The sequence below is a fragment of the Halichoeres trimaculatus genome, unplaced genomic scaffold (genome assembly GCF_033239565.1).
Source record: "Halichoeres trimaculatus isolate MK-OKI-2021-1 unplaced genomic scaffold, fHalTri1.1 fHalTri1_scaffold_1, whole genome shotgun sequence".
Lineage (NCBI taxonomy): Eukaryota > Metazoa > Chordata > Actinopteri > Labriformes > Labridae > Halichoeres > Halichoeres trimaculatus.
In genome coordinates, this window is record NW_027437179.1 from 35,971,883 (window position 1) to 35,988,469 (window position 16,587).

General features: G+C 38.4%; 1 protein-coding gene across 4 annotated transcripts in view; it reads right to left on the minus strand.

Moving 5' to 3' along the window:
* ephb2b (eph receptor B2b) overlaps window positions 1-16,587 on the minus strand; it is a 238,679-nt gene that overhangs the window by 16,825 nt on the left and 205,267 nt on the right. Inside the window, exons 8-11 of one of the 4 annotated variants that reach the window (XM_074669379.1) lie at window positions 13,604-13,712; window positions 10,797-10,861; window positions 7,169-7,282; window positions 6,804-7,051 (exon numbers count right to left, since the gene is read on the minus strand). In XM_074669379.1, coding sequence (XP_074525480.1) covers window positions 6,804-7,051; window positions 7,169-7,282; window positions 10,797-10,861; window positions 13,604-13,712 — 536 coding nt within the window. Of the gene's footprint in view, window positions 1-6,803; window positions 7,052-7,168; window positions 7,292-10,796; window positions 10,865-13,603; window positions 13,713-16,587 lie in introns of all 4 variants that reach the window. The other 3 variants (XM_074669361.1, XM_074669370.1, XM_074669352.1) reach the window with 3 other exon arrangements.

Genomic DNA, 16,587 nt, shown 5'->3' on the forward strand with positions numbered 1-16,587 from the left:
CAGACAGCAAGAGGTATCAAAGCACAATTCCACCAGGTAAAAGTCATAATTATGAGACGAAAAATTCAAATTACGAGATACCAAGTAAAAAATATGAGCTAAAAATTAGGGGAAGTCCAGAATACTGAGTTAAAATTACAAGATATCAATTTATTATTATTATGAGACGGAAAAGTCAAACATACAAGATAAAAAGTTGAAATTTTGACCCACTTCAGTCTTCAAAGACTAAGTTTGGTCAGCATTTCTCACAAGATGGCTGCAACTATTGGGCTTAGAAATATGAAACCAAACAGTGGCATCACTGGAAAAAGGCTTGAATACAATACAGAGTATCAGAAAGAATACAATTTTGGCTCTAAACTGGACTGTATTTGAGAAGTAGGAACATAAGCAAGGTGCTTAAGTGTTGAGACTTGAGTTTAAACACGATGATGTTGATACATTGGAAAAAATGAAAATCTTATCAAGTGTTTTGTCTTATTTTTGGTGGAAAATATCTTTTTAGACTAAATATGAAACACTTTCACCTGAAAAGTCCTGAAAAATATCTTATTTCAAGTTATTTAAAGACAAAAATGAGGTATGAATTGCTTGTAACAAGTTTAAAAAATCTGCCGATGGAGCAAGAGAAAAGTCTCTTGTATTAAGACATTATTCTAGCTTTAAGCAAATTTTTGAACAAATTTTTCTTGTTCCACTGGCAGATTGTTTTTACTTGTACAATTAATCCACACCTCATTTTTGTCTTTAAATGACTCAATACAAGACAATTTTTCGGTACTGGTCAGGTGAATTTGGCTTAAGTATAAAAAGACAATTTTTACTTAAAATAAGACAATAACACTTGATGAGATTTCCGTTTTTTGCAGTGCAGTGGGTTAAGAATCTAGACATGACATCTGATTCAGACCTACATTTTGAGCCACATATTAAAATCAAGAAGAAACAACATTTTATCCCTCAGAAGAAATTGTCGAAGCATGACAGTTTCTCTTTCTAGCCAATGCAGATGCTAGTTCAGGGGCGGGCAAAATTTTTGATTCGTGGGCCACATTGGGTTCTAACATTTGACAAAGGGGCCGGACCAGGAGCAGATGGATGGAGTGCTTTGGAAACTATCAGGGTATCATTCGTTCATTCCATACCCGTTTTAGAATCCAAAATCAGAAAACAGATAACGACTTGTTATTCAATTTTTCGTTTTCAAATCAAAAATCAGAAAACACGTACTGGTCTATTTTTTGGCTGTTTTGATTTTGTTTTGAAATTAAAATTAGAATATGAGAGAATGGAATTATAAGGGATTTTTTTCATCCATGTATGGTTCGTTCTTTCGTTGTTCTGTTTAAAAACAAAATCTTAAAAACAAAAAATGGACTTGTTTTTTTGTTTTTCTGTTATAAAACCAAAACGGAAAAACAGAATTACAGAAAAACGCATTTTTTCTGTCCTGGTTTTAAAAATGAAAAAACAAAAAATAATAAAAGATTGTGTCAAAATTGTTTGTGTGATATTTTGATATTAAATGTGAACTCTCTATAAAACATCATAATTGCAGGGAAAATAAAACATTAATAAATTTTATTCATGTAAGTTCGGCGGTCCGGATTTAAACGTTTAACGGGCCGCATGTGGCCCCCGGGCCGTAGTTTGCCCATGCCTGCGCTAGTTCATACTTTTGTCACACACAGAATAGATTTTTGCAACACTCTTCTTCCTGGTTTTCAATAAAAAAGAAAATTTTTCAGCTCGCTGCCTCAAAATTCAGGTGACAAGGACGACAAAGACAGCACCACATATGTCCCGTATTAAAGCCTCTGCATTGGCTGCCAGCCTATTTATACTTGACTTCAAGGTTCTTTTACTGGTTATAAAATGTTATAATGGTCTACACCTTATTTATCTGATTTGCATTTTTCATATGAACCCATGAGAGCCCATTGGTTTTTAGGCTGCAGTCTTTTCACAGTGCCTAAAGTAGAAACGAAGACAGGCTAACAGGCTAAAACAACCCACTACAAGTTTTGAATGCTGCTTCTGTAAAAATAACACTGCAAAAAAATGAAATTTCATAATGTGTTTTGTCTTATTTTAAGTAAAATTTGTCTTATTATTAGACTTAATATGAGACACAGTAGTCTTCTTAGACTTAATACAAGCCACATTCACCTGACCAGTCCAGAAAAAAAGTCTTTTTTCAAGTTATTTACAGACAAAAATGAGCTCTGAATTGCTTGCAACAAGTAAAAACAATCTGCCAATGGAACAAGAGAAACTTGTTTAAAAATTTGCTTAAAATTAAAATAATGTCTTAATACAAGTAAGTTTTCTCCTGTTCCATTGGCAGATTTTATGTTACTTGTTACAAGCAAGGGTTAGAGTTAAGACTAACAGTTGATTTTGGCTCATTTTTAGTATAACAAGACCATTTTTACTTGAAATGAGACAAAAACACTTGCAAAGAGTTCACTTTTTGTAGTGTAGATGGTGTTTTTTTTTCCAGCAATAGCATTTTTTTTTCAACTGAACTGGGGGGGCATCTCAGTATCAGGGTTAGTATCTTGAAAATAAAAGCAGCTGGAACATCTCTGATCCCGTCTGCGGGAAGCAGCAGGAGAGATGGACATTTAGCGTGCAGCACAGCTCACACTGCAGTGCGTTTTCACAAACCATCCGCAACATTCACCTCAGGGAGACACAAACCATCAGCAGGTGTTGTCCTGCACTGTCACTGCGAGGTGCTGCGGAGGAGGAGCCCTGTTGTTTGCAACACAACGAGCCGTCAGGTGTGTTTAGCAAACATCTGCATGAACAGGCTTCACTGGGAGATCAGATCCTCCCACAGAGTGTGGAGCAGCCGAGGAAAGGCACTGGACCAAGTTCTTTTATATCTTCTAAACTCACACTAACTTGGCACCATCTCTGTATCACATTAAACAGAGAATTCCCATTACATCATTTAAGGTCAGACTGAAAATAAACAGCTTTAGATCTTAGCTCATACTAATCCAGTTTCCATAAATCAGAGGATCTTTTCATTCATCCATTAGTGATGATAAGAGCTTACTAAACAGTCCTGCTGGAAAAAGTTTGTTTTTATTCCACCAACATCCAAAGACAGATGGTGAAGGGCTCTGTGACATCCCATCTAATATCCAGCCTCATTTTTTAACATCTGACATCTCATTTAAAGTCCTGCAAAGTATTTGAATTATTTATGGAGGTTGTAAATGGGAGCGCGTGGCCGGTGCGCTGTAATATCCTCCTCTGGTTAGATTATGAAAATTAAAAATCCAGTGAACTTGTGAGCGCTGCATATTTCTTGTCAGGGACTCAGGGGAGAAAATAAGCATGTGGTTCCTACAGCGTGTGCATCCAAACTCAGAAGTGCATAATCAGCAGCGGGCTACATGTGAGGTGAATGTAAAGAGGAACATCAAAGAGGCACGCCGTTTCTAACACGATCCTGCAGGAAAACTTAGAGAAGAGAGCGTTGAATAAATTCATAAAGAGATAATCTGGGAGTGTGTATGGTGGGACAGGATTGCGTAAGGTGAAAACACCTCTTCAGAAGTCATGGTTGACATTAAACCAGCGACACAGGAGAGCCTGTGAGAATATTTGTGTTTATCTAAAGGCGGATTAAAACGCAGGAGTATAAACCACGGCAAAATTCAGGACAAATATGTGTGTACAGCAAAGATTTCTGTGTGCAACAAGGTCTTAAATCCTTGTTTGTCAGGTGTTTGTAAACTTAATCTAACTTGGACGGCAAGATTAATCCTTTTCACATTCATCATAAGAGTTTTGAGCAGCCAGACGATCATTTTCATGTTCAGCTAAGTGGAATAAACAGTGTCACAGAATATTCTAACCATTACCTGTCAGTTTTACCCTTAATTAATGCTTCCCATGTGAGCAGGCTGAGAAAAATCAATGCTGCTGGTACACTTTGTCTGTTTTTGTCCTGTCACTTTCTGAGTTTACCAGCAAACAGTAGAGTCAGCAACTCCAATTAATCTTTTGCAGTCACCGTGTCGTAACTTTTGGCACATCAAGGTAAAAGAAAAATAGCATTCAAGCAGGGACACTGCTCAGTATTTGAGTGAAGGGATGCCAACAAAAACATGGAGTATAATCACTTTAACGGTAGTTTTTTTGAATGACAACTTTTAAACTATTTTTCAGTGAATAAAAACATCTTTGGCTTCTCATATACCACTGATTTATCATGATTAATGAGTTTTATTCAATAGGCTCTTCTTTTATGCTACTCAACAGCTATCAATTAAATAGTACAGGTCAGAGCTTGTTTTGAGATTTTAAAAATAAGGAATGAATCTCTGTCTTTTGCAGTAGTTAAAACAAGTAACGACATTTTTGTTCTGCTCTATTTCATTTCATTTAAATCTTTGAACAGGGTGTATAAGAAGCACTCTTAACCCTTACAGTTTAGGTCAAAATTTGACTCGTTTTCACATTTGAAACCAGTAAAATTACCCTAAACGTCATTCTTTTAGCTAGAGATTTAATTACTTTTCCTGAAGTGATCCCAAAAACACAAAAATGAAATTATTTTAAGCACTAAATAGGCTTCATATCTTTTGCATTTAAAAGTGTTGGCTGTGGCTGTCATCTTTGTATTTGGAGTGGATCGTTACTTTGTATGGCTCCTTTGGCTGTCATGGACACCAAACTGCTTTTGTCTTCAGTGATATTTTTACTACTCTTTCTCCTGTGTTTGCCTGGAGATCCTTCATGTAACCATGACCACATTGTTTACATGTGAAATAAGCTGTTAGCAGCCTGTAGCATGTCAATGCTAACAGGTGCAAGGCCTGATGTTTCCCCACAAGGTGAGGAGAAGGAGGTGAGGGTGACGTGCTGGTTCTCAGGTGTGAGCTAAGAAGTGATGACATCGACCTGTCCTTCCATCCATCGTTATTGGGAACGTAAGATCTATCTCTGATAAGATGGACGAGCTAGCCGTGCTAACCCAGCAATTGAGGGAATACGAGAGGGCAGAGTAGCATCATGCTATTCACAGACATGGCTAACGGAGCTAACATCAGACACCAACGCCACATTGGAAGAGCTTCACCTGGTGTGAGCAGACAGGATCCAGGAGACAGAGACTGAACAGACTGCTGAAGAAGCTCAGTCCTGGACCCTGTGGAGGTGGAGGCTGGCTGACTGTACAATGATGGACAAACTGTCATCATCTATTTTCTTATGGACCTTTTTGCACTTTCTATACACTTCCTTACTTTTTTTTCTTGATTGCTGCTGTGACTCCTGAATTTCCCTTCAGGGTTAAATAAAGTATTTTCTATTCTATTCCATTCTATTATACATACCTTCCTACAGGTGCTACAACTTTTTGTACATCGTGGCTGCTTAGTGTCAAATTTGACTCATATCTTAAGAGACAGACTTTAGATCGACCAGTGTAAGTAGAAAAGTATTTGCAGTACAGTTTCTTGTCACTGCTTTAAATGAAACTAGTTTATGAATCCTATTTTATTATCTAAGGTTGAGGTAAATGTTGAATTACTATTGATAAATCTGACTTTTTTTAATAACAGTAAAGACAGTAGTTAATGGTTGCAATGATAAAATATGGTTAGATAACAAATTCTAACAGTTTAAGAAGATTATTTTCAAATTTAATGACATATATTCAAATAATTATGGCCTTTGTGTGTGTTTTTTGTGCTTTTTTTTCTTGTGTAAACAGGACATGATACTGTCTAATAATAGATGTTTTCCCATTCCCCTGCTTTCTGAAACCTTTTTTGCAAAGATTAGTATACGTGACATCTTCTAATTGGACATTCTAGATAAATTTTTTATTCATAATTTGGTAAAGACGCTTACTCTGAGCGGTTTCTTGCCAGACTGTACCATGGAGTTGTAAAATATGAACAGTATGGTGAGGGTTAAGACGCAGCTTTTTGTCGTCTGTTGACCGAGCTGCAACCTTTCCATGAGGCAAGCCACACTGCTCTGGGTCTGACAGCATCACTGTTTAACAACTTGACCCCCTCACTGCTTATAAAATCCAATTCAAGAAAAAGTGGTAAAGTTTAAGTAAATCAATCTTGGGGAGTGCTTGTATAACTAAATTAAATGCTGCTTTCATCAGGACAGAGGGCCGGCGTTAGTCTGTAAACTGGTCGACTGTTTTTTTTTTTGTTTTTTTTTTCGACACTTCCCGACACAAACAAACTATTTGATAAAACGCCAACAATTCAAAGGAATTCAATATGTTTTCAGATGATTATCTGCTTTTTTCTCATACAGTGCAGGTTCATTCTTCTCTTCTGTCAACATGACCATTTGATCAGCTCATCTGCCATGACAGTAGATAGCATGCTGGTGAAAAACAGACAGCCAACTCTTTTTTCCTCTGAGAGAAATCACAAAAAAATCTGTTTCTTATGTACCTTTATGGATTAAATCCGGGATTTTATTGCATATTTTGAACTCTTATAAAACTTAATTGGTTTTCAGAAGAATTTGAGGCACCTGAAGGTCAATATCTAGTCTCATCTGCACCTGTGTTTGCTAACAAGCTCTGCACCCACGTCAGAAATACCAAAAACTATTTTGTAACAAAAGAATGCAAACATTTTTTTGCTGTTTGCAATCAGAAAAACATCAAACTAAAAGGTTGACTAGGGCGGTGCATGATGGGAAATGTAGTCAACACTGGGATAGCTCCTCAAGCAGAACATTCCAGCTTTTTTGGTTATGATAATGCCAAGAAAATACGACAGAACAAAAGTCACATGACTTACTCTGAGGAAAGAATCCAGAGACCCATTCTCCATGAACTCCGTCACGATCATGACTGGGCTGCTCTTGGTGACCACGCCTTCCAGACGAATGACGTTCGGATGATCAAACTGTCCCATGATGCTCGCCTCACTGAGGAAGTCTCGCCTTTGTTTCTCCGTGTAGCCGGACTTCAGGGTTTTTATGGCCACGAACATCTCCCTCTTCCCTGGGAGCTTTAGGTTCCCACTGCACACCTCTCCAAACTCTCCTGAGGAAATGTAACATGAGAAAATTCAGCGATAAGATCCAGAATATGTAAATAACAAAGTTAAGTGTAAGCTTTAAGTGATTATTCTGTGCACGTTGTTGTGAGCTTTTCCATTACCTGCACCAATGACCTGCTCGATCTTCACACAGGATATATCTATCTCCTTGGCGAACTCCCTCACGGCCTCGTTGGGGTCCTCATATGTGAACGGATCAATATAAATCTTCATTCCTGGAGTCACTTGGAAAAAGGAAAGAGAAGCTATAATATTTAATTCTTGAGGCCGTGCTTGCACTCCTAAGGGCTTCACAGTGAGTCACATTAAAGATCAACTCTCTTTGCATTCATACATTCCTCTGAAAGTGAGCTTCTTATTCATGTGAGACATTCAAGGGATGAAGGTCGAGAGATGGAGGGGGTGGTGTAGTTACAGACGGTGGTTATGCCTGGTGCTTCATTGTTAATGTGTGTAGTTATTCAGACAGAGAGGACATGGTACTCTCAGTCTCCTCGGTTATGATAAGGCAGGTTAATATATATATCATCTCCATGAGTCACAGTGCCATTAACACTCAGGAGAGAAACGCAGGCCTTATATCAGCACCGCCCAACTCCACTCCAAGAAATAAATTGGCTCTCCTAAGCCCTGATGCCAGGTAAATTGGCTTAAGGTGGCCTTTAAGTGTCCAGGGACTTAAGTGTCCTGAGTTTGAAATCCGATTATTCTGCTCTCACCTCCACATCAGGCCTCGGGCTGTTTTAACAGAGGGAGAAATCAGACCTGCTGCAGAGCAAGAAGATCATGAAGAATGTGTAAAAAACCCTGGCTGAGGAAACAGGCTGCAGAGATGGACAGATGGAGAGGAACTGACCGGCCAAAACTCACTATTACTAAAACCCGACGGTTGCTTCCAACAGACCACCCTGCTACGGTGGCAGAGACCAAAAACAAGGGCAGAAGTCTGGAGGGAGAGTGCTGTGAGGACAGGATGCATGCGGGACACTTTGGCATTCTGCTGCTACAAGCTTTGAAACACCTGCGATGCTTCCTTGCTCAATTTGCCAACATTTTCTAAGGGGGTGGCATCGATCCTCTGCCCCTAACCGGCAGGAACTTGACTGGCATCTCAAGCCAGAATGTTATATTTGTTTGGTACATTTTACTCTGACTTCTGGAGACTTGGCTTCTTTAATAATTAAAGAACAAAACAAAATCTTAGTGGATAAGTTGATATAACTACTGGATACAGAAAAAGTTTACCTTAAAACCTCTAATAAAATCAGGAGTTTACTTTTCTTTGTAATGATGTCCTTCATTTTTACCTCCGCCAAGGAGGTTATGTTTTTGGGAGAGTTTGTTTGTTTGTTTGTCTGTGAAAAAAGTGATGAATGGATCTCGATGAAATTTTTAGGAACTGTTCAAAATGAGATAAGGAAGAAGTGATTAAATTTTGGTGGCAATCCAAATCACCGTCTGGATCCAGGACTTTGTTTTAAGGATTCTTTATCATCGTGAGATAGGGCCATTTTCACCTTATGTGTAGATAACTCCACCATAAATGGTCGGATTGCTTTGGAAAACAATACAAGACAAGTTCACCATAATTTCTGACAGATGTAAAAGTACAATGCAGATCCTGGCAAAATTCTGGATACATAGATCAGGATTATGAAATATGTATTGGGTCATCATAGTTTTCAACACTGTCAGGAAACAAATTATCGTAAAAACCTGCAACTAACACCAAACTGTAGCAGACAGTCTGCTGAAAGGAAGTATAACATTAAAGTAAGACTAAAGTGTTGCATGACAATCACAGTATTCTTGGTGGAGGTCTGTGCTTTCTGAGTGCTTTTCCAGTTTTAGTAAAAAGCAGGATCTGAAGGCTATTAGGCCACAAAAGATGTGCTGCAAAAATCAGGAAGAGGAGCAGGAGTGCATTCCTATGTTAATCCAAGAGATACTTGTTTGCATGCATTTCCCAAAATACAGGCAGGCAAGTTAATAGTTGATGCAAACAATGGCCTGGGCTATCAATTGGGGCTTAATGCAAAGGGGTGCACTGGGACACAAGTTTCTGCACATTAAACTTTATGACCTCCCAGGATGGATTCAAACCCGAGTTGGGCCATTCCAGTAAAAACTTCCCTGCCTCAAGACTCCACTTTAAACAAAGGTGTGTGAGTTAAACTGAGCATAGTGTTAGTTCAGGCAGGCAACAAAATTTAAGCATGTGTCTCGGAGCATTTGCCCCAAACACCAGCTCTGGTGTTGAACTTTTCCAGTGTTTTGTCACATTAAGAGCAAAAGCTTAAATGTATTTTATTCGGGATTTTATGTGTTATATAACCACACAAAGTAGTGCATAATTATAAAGTACTGGGAAAGTGATATGTGGGTGTTCCAGATTTGTTATGTGTAAAATCTGGAAAGTGTGGCGTGCATATGGATTCATCCCCCTGAGTGAAAACTTTGTCAAACTGCTTTTTTTGCTGTGGCAAAACAATGTGTTAAAGTTTGAGGGGTTGGATACTTTTGCATGGCACTGTCCATCTACACATCAAATACAGAAACAGCAAAATATGCTTCCTGTTTGAGCTGCTTTATCTTGTCTTGTGTCCCTGCTTCTGCTGCCAACTATTTATAAACAAGCTCTTCTTTTTCTGCTGTGTCTGGTTTAATCAGGGTGGTGCATATTTTTGCCGATGCTCACTGTGTTCAGGTCTTTGTAGCTGCTCTTCCTGCCTTGGCTTTTCATGTATGCACATGAAAGACAGGGTAGGTGTACAGCACACCTGCCTCTGGCTTTTAAATTCCACACTGGCCTGTGGAGGGTCAGGGAGCTTCAATAACAGAACCATACCACCAAATATAAATAGACTAAATTACTTGTGTGTGTAAATTCTTGGGTATTTTCAAATGTGGACATCCAGAGTGTGCCATGGCTTATCTTGATTCTGACACTGTTTATTTTTCCTGCTCTTTACGTACAAAGGCCCGTAATAAGATGAGGGTTAGAAATGTGGAAAATCCATTTCCAGGCTCTGTATTAAAACCGTGCAGAAATGTGCTATTTCAAAATAAAAGCCTTTCAAATTCAAATCACTGACTGGACTTAACTTGAATAACCGTAATCTGATTCATTCGACTCAGCCTGAGTTAAGATGAAAAGGATGCAGGAAGATGGTAATTACATCATCAAATAAACAAGTTAAGATAAGGTTGAAAATCAAAGATGGGATAAAATAGGTCTGCTTCTTTCCAATCATCCAGAGGGAGACACATTAGCATTCATTTCATTGCTGAAATGAATCTTTCTCATAATGTTTTTCCAGCAGCATTGTGATTTCAGCTCTATTAGACTTTAGAGCCGAGAGAGAATCATTGAGATTTTTAATTCATTCATCAAGTCTTTGAAAACTCAACAATGGCAAATGACTCATGTGGAATTAGCATGCTAATGGCATTAACGTGAGTAAAGACTGACCTATTTCCAGCACAATGGGTTGAGTTAACTATGAAATGAGATGATGCAGAGGACACAGACCGGACGGAGGTAAAATCAAACAGGGAGGGGGGTTTACTGGAAGATGAAGCTGGGCTGCAGCCAAGGACACCAGCGTGCAAGGTGGTAGCCATAGTGACAGGTGTGTGAGGCATGAATGAAAGCTGTGTGAGATGGTTGTCATGGAGACAGGTGTGAGCGGCGGCGGCAGCGGGGCGTCAGGGCGGTGGTTTACTCACTGTGGCCGCTGGTGTAGTGCTGCAGTTTGTCGGTGTACTCTGAGTCCGCCCTGTCGAAGCCACGCCTCCTGGGGGGAAAGACAAAGAACTCTAGCTCCGGTTCAAAAGAGAGGGAGCAGGGAGGGGTGGGTACACACATCAAACACCCCCCAGGTCTACCTACACACACACACACCCACACACACACACACCAAGCAGGAGCACGTGGTGGGCCGAGCTTTTCTTTCTCAAACTGCAACAACCTGTCTTCTTTTCTTCCTCGGCTGTTGCATTGATTCTTCCAAAATGATACATGCTTTGAAAAATTCTCCTCTGAGCACAAAAATATCGACCATTTTCATTCATGCAAGGTTGATAATGTTGGTTTTGTAATGCATTGTAAGATTCAAACCCATTTTTTTTGCTGGTTTCGACTTCATTTTACTGATCAGGTATCAGACATGAGGGAACAAAGCTATATTTAACACAGTTTCTGAATCACAGTCTTGGTTCAGAGACGAATGCGGAATCTCAGCACACCTGAAGGCACAGGTGCGTAGGAATGAAGAAGAGAGGCGTTCTGGATTTTTACATTACAGGCATTGTCACTAAAGGGACTAAAAGATGAATGGTTGCTGAATGTAATTTTGTAAATATTTGTTTTTTTTCTCAGTCTGTCCCGATTAGATTATCTTCTGCTTGCAGGAAGAGCTATGTTGGACACATTGAAAAAGATTATTTGGCTTCAACCCTGCTTTTCCTCCTCCCTCTTTTGAAAAAAAGATGTTAATTATTTACAGTTATTTATTGTTGTTTGTGACACTAGAAAAATCTTAAAACTGTTTTTAAATAATTGGCATGGTTGCCCTATTTTAAAAAGATATTTTAAAAATATTTCAATCTCAAGGGATAATAGCGTCTTTATAAAAATATATCTTTTTAAAACTTCTGAAGATCATGTGAAACTCTGTGATGCACCTGTTAATTGAACATTATGACAGAGGAGACTCATCAAAAAGGCTGAGGCCCAAAGTCCTCGGATTGGTCAGCTACACCTACAGGGGATGTATATATGTGTAGGGCAGAGAGACTGCATGATATGTCTGATGAAGGTCAAACTGACCAAAATGTTACATGAATCCATTATAATCGAGAGTGAATCACAGTCAGAGTTTTGAATGTATACTGTGTTATCCTACACAAAGATGGTCTATAAAAGGCCAGAGGGTAGGAGGTTTTAAATATAGCCACTGTGGCGAGAGCCACATCTCAGAGGGTGTCCATAAAGCCTAGCAGTCTAGGTTGCATGCCTTGCGAGCCCTCGAACGGGTGGTCTGGGTTGAATCTGAACTGTGGTACCTTCCTCAACCTGTTTCCTGCCTTATACTCTCTGATTGAAAGGCATTAAAAAAATAACTGTGAAAAAGAAGAAATGAGAGCTACATCTTTACAACAGTAGAGGACGGTACTCATGGGAAATGTAGTCTTCAAGCCTTTGAAACTACAAAACTATAAAACAAACCAATGTTGAAAAAAGTCTCGAAAAACACAACAAACACCCCTTTATTTTTTTAATTTTTACTCTTATTTATTTTCATTAATAATTAGCTGTAAACTGACTTCATTGCAAAAAAATTGAAATCTTATCAAGTGTTTTTGTCTTTTATTAAGTAAACATTGTCTTGTCATACTTGATATGAGTCGCTTTTGACTGGTCAGTCCAGAAAAATGTCTCGTTTCAAGTTGTTTAAATATAAAAATGAGGTCTGAACTGCTTGTAACCTGTAAAAATTATCTGCCAATGAAACAAGAAAAATTTGCTCAAAATGTTCTTAAAACTAGAATAATGTCTTAATACAATTAACTTTTCTCTTGTTCAATTGGAAGATTTTCTTTACCTGTTACAAGCAATTGAGAGATAATTTTTGTCTTTACTTAACTTGAAACAAAACTTTTCTCTGGACTAGTCAGGTGAATATGGCTAAAATTAGGCCTTACAAGACATTTTCTACTGAAAATAAGATAAAAACACTGATAAGATTTTAGTTTTTTCCCAGTGTTTTTTTTGGCTGTTTTAGGGGCTTTTGCGTGACAGGTTGGGACAGTAGATAACGAAAACAGGGACAGGGATCGTCTTGGGGCAAAGGGGCTGATTCTGTTTGGATTTAAGCCCAGGGAACGTGAACTTAGTGCTTGGTGCATGTGTTTGCTAACCATTAATCTAATCAGTTGTCTGGACTGGATCACAGAGACATATTACAATAAAATAAGATTATAAATAAAATTCTCAATATATCTCTGCGGTGTTCCTAACCAGTCACACAATGCACTGCACAACCTCTGTCAACATAATCCAAGGTGGCGACGTCCCACTGTATGCAGAACAGTCGGTTTCCCATCAAAGAGAACTTCTCTTCTACATTCTTCTGTGAATTAAAAACCATTCAGGCAAGCCTGAGCTATGCTTTTAAATATGTGTGGGCACAGTGGGCTCTTACATGCTCATGACTTTGGCAGAGTTACAAACACTTCAGTCTGACCAAGAAAGAACACCTGCAGACCTTAAATGTTTGTGATGTTGACTTAAAAATATTAGATCTGCTGCTGAAAGACTGGGATTGGTTAAGAATTAATATCTGAAAAAGCCAGATGGTTTGTCTTTAAGGGTCATAGTTATGGTTTAAATTGAAATTTGTTGATTCTGGAGCTAAAAGAAAAATTTTGAGGTGGTTTATTGGATGACTTTAAATAAATTTACTTGCAAGTGTTTTCTGTAGTTTGCAGATTTTTTGTGTGTTTATGAGAAAACTGTAACAGGACTGACTCACCGATTACAGACGATGATGATGACGACCACAGCAATGAGGAAGACCAAACCAGCAGCTGCAGAGCCGATAATGAGAGGGAGCTTCTCCTGAATGCTGGTGTTGTATTCCTCTGCAGAAAGAAGAAACACACTCATAAGCATATTACACACACACAAAGAGTCACACATGCAGAGAAACATATGGGTCAGCATCTGAGCCCCTGCATATGGAGCGAGCAGTGGGTGACAGACAGACAGAAGGCCGGGCGAACCAATGAGGAGCTTGGCATCTTGACGGGCTGCATGGACAATTTTCCAAAGCACACTGAATGTGCCGCTCAGATGCCGCCGATACGGACAAATCATCTGGCAGAAAGCGTGTGAAGTGAGCAGGGAGAGCATGTTTTGGGTGAGACCCAGGCTGATGATGCAGCCAAGAGCAGGAGCACAGAACGGGCACAAAAAGAGGCAGAGCCAGACTCCTCTCTGGAGCACCGCAAATAACACACAATTTACCAATTTTAGCCGAATAGACACGTTATTACGTTCCCCACAGAGGTATTCACTTCTGGAAGGCATTAATGGTGTTTTCTATGTGGCAGACGACATTTGGGTAAAGCTTTACTCTGAAACTGCCAATTTAGCTTTAAAAAGGAATTTATAAACATTTAATAAATAGTTAAATATAGGCTTTCATGTAGCTGTAAGCAGAAAAAGGACAGCGTGTACTGGTGAAGAGGCAATAACAGCAATAACAAGTTATCATCATTCAAAAAACTTAACCATATTTACGGATTAAAGATTCCGATTTTCTTTGTTTGTTTTTTTCTAATTTTACTCAACTTCTCTTACATACAATATTTAACAATCATGAATTCTTTCCAGCTACAATTTCAGAGGCTTAGAGGGGTTGACAATGTAAACTGCAGTTCATCAAATGACCACTAGAGGCTGTCTCCAAAAGTGGGTTAATCTCCATCAGATCCTATTTTGAAATAGTCAACTTTGCTTCAGGATTATACATTTTTTACAGCCCTGTTTTTTCTCTTTTTAAATTGTTTTTGGGACCTTTTGTTCTCCTTCATTTGGAGAGGACAGGACAGCGGATCAAGGAAACAAGGTGAGAGAAGGAAGGGACATGCAAGAGCCAAAGGGCAGCTCACTCCATGGTGACTGCCTCATGTTTAAAGCCTTGTACTTAAAAAAAGTGGTCTATTTCCTGGTATTTGTAATATTTTTGGGAGCTGAATCTTATTTTACTTATTTAATGTTCAGTTCCTTGTTTTCTTTTAGCTTTATTTTACTTAGATTATTTCCCTTGAGACACCTAATCCTTTTTTAAGCAGCCTTAGAATGATAGAGAATTTAGGGGGTGCAGCTTTGAATGACAGATTGTTGAATTTTGAGACAGAAAAAACAGTGAACGGTATTTCTTGTGCTCTGTGGAACTTTATTTCCTCTTTGCTCCAAAACTTAGAGCTAAATTTGAGAATTTGGACCCTCGGCCTAAAACTCAAGGAAATGGTGTCACTAAATGTTTTTAAATCTAAAATAACAGACCTTGAAGCAGATTCTGTAAAATGTTGTTTTTGGTTTACCTGGTGACATGTCAGAATCTTAACTGATCTTTATCGAAAGTTGAAGTGCTTGTCAAATGTGCGTTTTTTTATTGGTTTTTGTTTTTTTGCTGCTGAATGTCTTAGGCAGGACTCCCGAGAAAAGGTAATTTTTAATGTCAAAGGGACCAACCTGGCTACAAACAGATAAAAAATAAAATAAAATAAAATAAAACGAAATAAAATAAAATTAACTTAAATAAAAAAAAAAGAATTGAATTAATGAATTTGAAAAAGTGGTAACACATCTTTACTGATCTTGAATATTTTTTTGTTGTGTTGTCTAAATTAGAAAAGCAAGCCTGCTCTCTTTTATCAGTCAGATGTATCAGTGGGCTTTATTGTCAACATGCTGTCAATCATTTGGTCTGATACCGATCCTATTAAAAATATAACATTAATACTGTTGACTTCGTAGCTTATGGTTTTACTTTGTTTTATAAATCATAAAAAAAAACATTTCAGCTATTTCCTGATGATCTACAAACCCCAGACAGGAGCTTTAATTCCCAGCAGGTGTCGCTTAGCTCATTCAAGTCACAGAAATCAACCTTCCAGGTTTCCGTTTAAGTATCCATATAAAGTCTCCTCTGGCAGTTAATAAAAAAGAATGATGCAAATTCAAAACTAGAGATTCAGAACTAGAATCTATAAACTAACCCATCTGTTTCTTCTATAGAGTGCACCTTGAGAAATAATGGTAAAGATCAGCCGGACAATGAGGCCTTGGCTGTTCTCTGCTGCTTTATTTTGTGGATTTGCATTTGTATAGTTTACAGCCCCAAAGCACGAAAGCTATGAATATTGAGGTTTCATCTAACAAAGCTTTCTAAAAGTGGAGTGGAACCTATTAAAGTTTATTTCTTTTATTGAATACTTCAGTAAATGAGATGTAAGAATCCATAACGGAATAATCCTGATATTATAGTATCAGGTTTTGATTAATAGTGAAAATACTTGCATGTTGTTTGAGTTTCTGAAAAGGGATTGTTTTGGTTTGTATCATTCTCAGAGCTGCTGTCTTCCCTGTGTTTACCCCAAACTGTGGTAATCAGTGTCTTCTTGCAGGAGGAAACAGCTCTTTGGCTACATTGAGATTATTTCTGAAAATCATTTTGAACAGATCTTCTTTTATTTGGAAAAAGAAATATTTTTCTGATAAAATCTGAACCCACCGGGCCTGCTGCATGCTCGGTTTACTCCATATTTACTTCTATAAGTCAGTTTTGATATGTCTGTGGAGCTGGGATCTGTGCGTGTGGCAGAATCAAGGCTATGTGTACGAGAGTTCAGGCTAATGATGGCCTCAGGCGGCGAAGGCTGAAGGAAATGAGATGTTCAGAAGGGAAAACCCGGCTTTGGCTCCAGCATTAACCTTCATGACTGATGT